The 2,500-nt window shown below is 49.6% G+C and overlaps 1 protein-coding gene across 1 annotated transcript in view; it reads left to right on the top strand.

Annotated features, from left to right (window-relative positions):
- Positions 1-772, top strand: part of LOC119096564 (cuticle protein CP14.6-like) — a 1,962-nt gene extending 1,190 nt beyond the window's left edge. The window contains exon 3 of the mRNA XM_037219469.1: positions 424-772. Within this exon, the coding sequence (XP_037075364.1) occupies positions 424-772 (349 nt within the window). The remainder of the gene's footprint in view (positions 1-423) is intronic.
- Positions 773-2,500: the final 1,728 nt, after the last annotated feature.

The following is a 2,500-nucleotide window of genomic DNA, read 5'->3' as shown; positions in this document are numbered from 1 at the left end:
GCGCTCTGCTGACCTGTTCTGTTCTGCTCTGATCACCTCGCGACATCTGATGTTGACCTGATGGAGCATTGTCTCAAATCATGAGTCCTGGCTGTCGCTTAGTCAAACCATTTAATAGCTTGTATTTATTAACCGGAAACAAGAGGCGAACTTCGAACCGCAGGATGCATTGGTACATATTATAGAAGAGTCGTTCCCTGTTGACTGGTCTTCATCAGATCCCAAATCTCTAATCCGGCCTGACGTTGATACGATTCGTTTCAGTGTGCGAACTTGCCTGCTTGAAAATCTGTGACATTTGGTCGACGCGTCTGGTGCGGTTATAATTTGCAGTTGAAACTTTGGTGCCCCCGGCTATCGTCGATTGGACAAAGCTTGTTGCTTGCTTTTTCTGGCCTTTGATCAAGGAATTTATCATTCTAGTTTCGAGACCGAGAACGGCATCTCGGTGTCGGAGTCTGGCGAGACGGAAGATGACGACAGCTACAGTGTGAGCGGCCAGTTCAGCTACGTGGCCCCCGACGGCGTCACCTACACCGTGGTGTACTCGGCCGGCGAGGGCGGCTTCCAGCCGCAGGGCGACCACCTGCCCACCCCCGTGCCCACCGAGTACCCCACCCCTGAGGTGTCTGATGAAGACGACGACGAGGAGACATATGAAGCCCCGCTGAGGAGGAGGAGAGGAGGAGGAGGAGATGAGGAGGAGGTCCGTGCTTCCTACGAGCCTCAGTATGAGCGTGTGATTGTCGGCTACAGGCCTCGCTACAACTAGCCGGGCGGTAATAGTCTTCCAACTTGTCTGTTGTATGCCCATGCCATTGTGTAATGCTAATAAGTGTGATTGCATCATTCGAATCTATGAAGAACATTCGCTAGTCCGGTGCATTGTTGCTGTATTTTTTCAAACAATAAAATGATCATTTGCATGCATGTGTGTTATGTTCAAAAGGCCCAATGAAGTGTCCATTAAAGAAGGTTTGTGGACACATCTGCTATAAACATATAATTCCCATACACAACGAACTTAAATCTATAACGGCTGGACTTAGCCCACCCCAGATAGCTGATTGGTTGGCTGGAGAAGACGTCATGGATAGCACTTACCAAATCAATGTGCTCCTATTGTTTTCTTCAGTAGAACAACTTTCTGGCAGGACAGGAGATTGGGAGAACGTTCGTAGGCCAAGTAATGTTTTAATTCAATTATTCCAGCATCACCATGTGGCTATTTTATACATGTTAACCCAAAATGGAAAGTGCATTAAACCAGCCTCCTCCTGTCAGTCTGGTTCCCATACCACTCAAACAGAAGGCTTCTATGGCAGGCGCATGCACACTACAACTGGGGAGCAAGCAGTGAGCCCATTAGCTTTGGGTCAAAATCGTATCCGAACTCTACGCGGCTACCGAACCTCCGAGTAGCGATGGCAAGCTCTGGCGCTCCAGTCTCCAAACGTTATCAAGTCAAGTCAAGTCACTGGTATCCCGCTACACGGAGAGTATGGCGGGATACCAGTGCGTGCCCACGCATACGTGATGCATATCAAGCTTAGTCTGCATGCCCTCTCCAACTGACTGGCAAAGCGTGCCGCGACCTTTGAATACGAATATGCATGGCTTCTTAGCATTCGTAGCTGATGATAGATGACACGAGGGGTACCCATGTACCACAGCACGCGCTGCATGCATATGTTTGGAGCCTGTCGTATCTGAACGCTCACCCAGCCTAACTAACCACTGATGGCGACCAAAAGCCCCAACATGCCGGCCGCGATGAGCACCACTTTCGAAGCTAAAATGCATCCCGCATGCATGACACCCAAAGGATAGAGACATACCAAAGTCCGCACGTGCACCACGAACCGTCCAGAGCGCCTATGCCGCAAAAAGGTGTCATGTTATCAGACAAACATCACAGGGTATCCAATTTGGGGGTCCCAGCTCACCCAGTTACCAGTGCGGCCCATCCCATGCATAAGGGGGGGGGGGATGTGCATATGCAGATACCAATGCCGGCAGTAGCGGTGCGCCTACAAACTAGGCCAATCGAATATGGTCACATGCTTTCAGGAACCAGCGTGTCAGACTTCGACCAGGCCACAATTCTCAACCAGCGGCATTAGCGTGCGGAAAGGAATCTCTTGCGACTGTGTCACAAGCCATGCAGTGGGCGCTTGGCAGAATAGATGCATACTCAGATCCCACTGGCTGACATGGATCGGTGTGTTAAATCTGGCGGTTTTACTGGTTCCATTATCAAAAGAACTTCCATTATGGAGTCAACCTAACGTGCTGGTGTACACAACGGGTAACATGTAACTATACCTGTCTTGAAAAACACGACGAAACAGACGTACCGATGATATTCAAGCGATCCAGCTTTTATGTGAGAAACACCAAGCGTCTCATGCCGGTAGCTTGGAGACAACAATTATTTGCATGCAAGGCACGTATTAACATCTCGCACTTGGTAAAAGCTGTTTGGATAGGTATGTTCCCG

The sequence above is a fragment of the Pollicipes pollicipes genome, unplaced genomic scaffold (genome assembly GCF_011947565.3).
Source record: "Pollicipes pollicipes isolate AB1234 unplaced genomic scaffold, Ppol_2.1 Scaffold_4295;HRSCAF=5057_pilon_pilon_pilon, whole genome shotgun sequence".
NCBI classification, from domain to species: domain Eukaryota; kingdom Metazoa; phylum Arthropoda; class Thecostraca; order Pollicipedomorpha; family Pollicipedidae; genus Pollicipes; species Pollicipes pollicipes.
Note: the sequence above shows the minus strand (reverse complement) of the source record. Positions and strands in the feature narration are given on the sequence as shown.